The following is a 276-nucleotide window of genomic DNA, read 5'->3' as shown; positions in this document are numbered from 1 at the left end:
CCGAGCCGGGTATTCTGAGCAGGTTAAAAGGGTTATTGTCTGCAATGTGAATCCCGTGGAGAGGTGGCTGGGAAGGGCACTCTGCACCTAGTCCTGTTGGGATACCAACCCGTGGCGTCAGGGGGCTGCCGTGCTCGCTTTCTAGGTAGATCCGTAAGCCGTGCGTGTTCTGTGCGTGCTGCAAGAGGAACCAGGCGCTGTTGAAAGGCTGTTTACAAGTCGTACACGTGTAGCTGCTGGGCTCGTCTTTACCTGCAAAATAACACAACAAGCAGC

General features: G+C 55.1%; 1 protein-coding gene across 1 annotated transcript in view; it reads right to left on the bottom strand.

Annotated features, from left to right (window-relative positions):
- LOC104166335 (B-cell lymphoma/leukemia 11A-like) overlaps positions 1–252 on the bottom strand; it is a gene marked incomplete at its 5' end in the record, with an annotated part of 2,052 nt that extends 1,800 nt beyond the window's left edge. Inside the window, one exon of the mRNA XM_009706223.1 lies at positions 18–252. Within this exon, the coding sequence (XP_009704525.1) occupies positions 18–252 (235 nt within the window). The remainder of the gene's footprint in view (positions 1–17) is intronic.
- Positions 253–276: the final 24 nt, after the last annotated feature.

Source organism: Cariama cristata, unplaced genomic scaffold (genome assembly GCF_000690535.1).
Source record: "Cariama cristata isolate BGI_N322 unplaced genomic scaffold, ASM69053v1 scaffold27948, whole genome shotgun sequence".
Lineage (NCBI taxonomy): Eukaryota > Metazoa > Chordata > Aves > Cariamiformes > Cariamidae > Cariama > Cariama cristata.
This window is presented reverse-complemented; position numbering and strand designations above follow the sequence as displayed.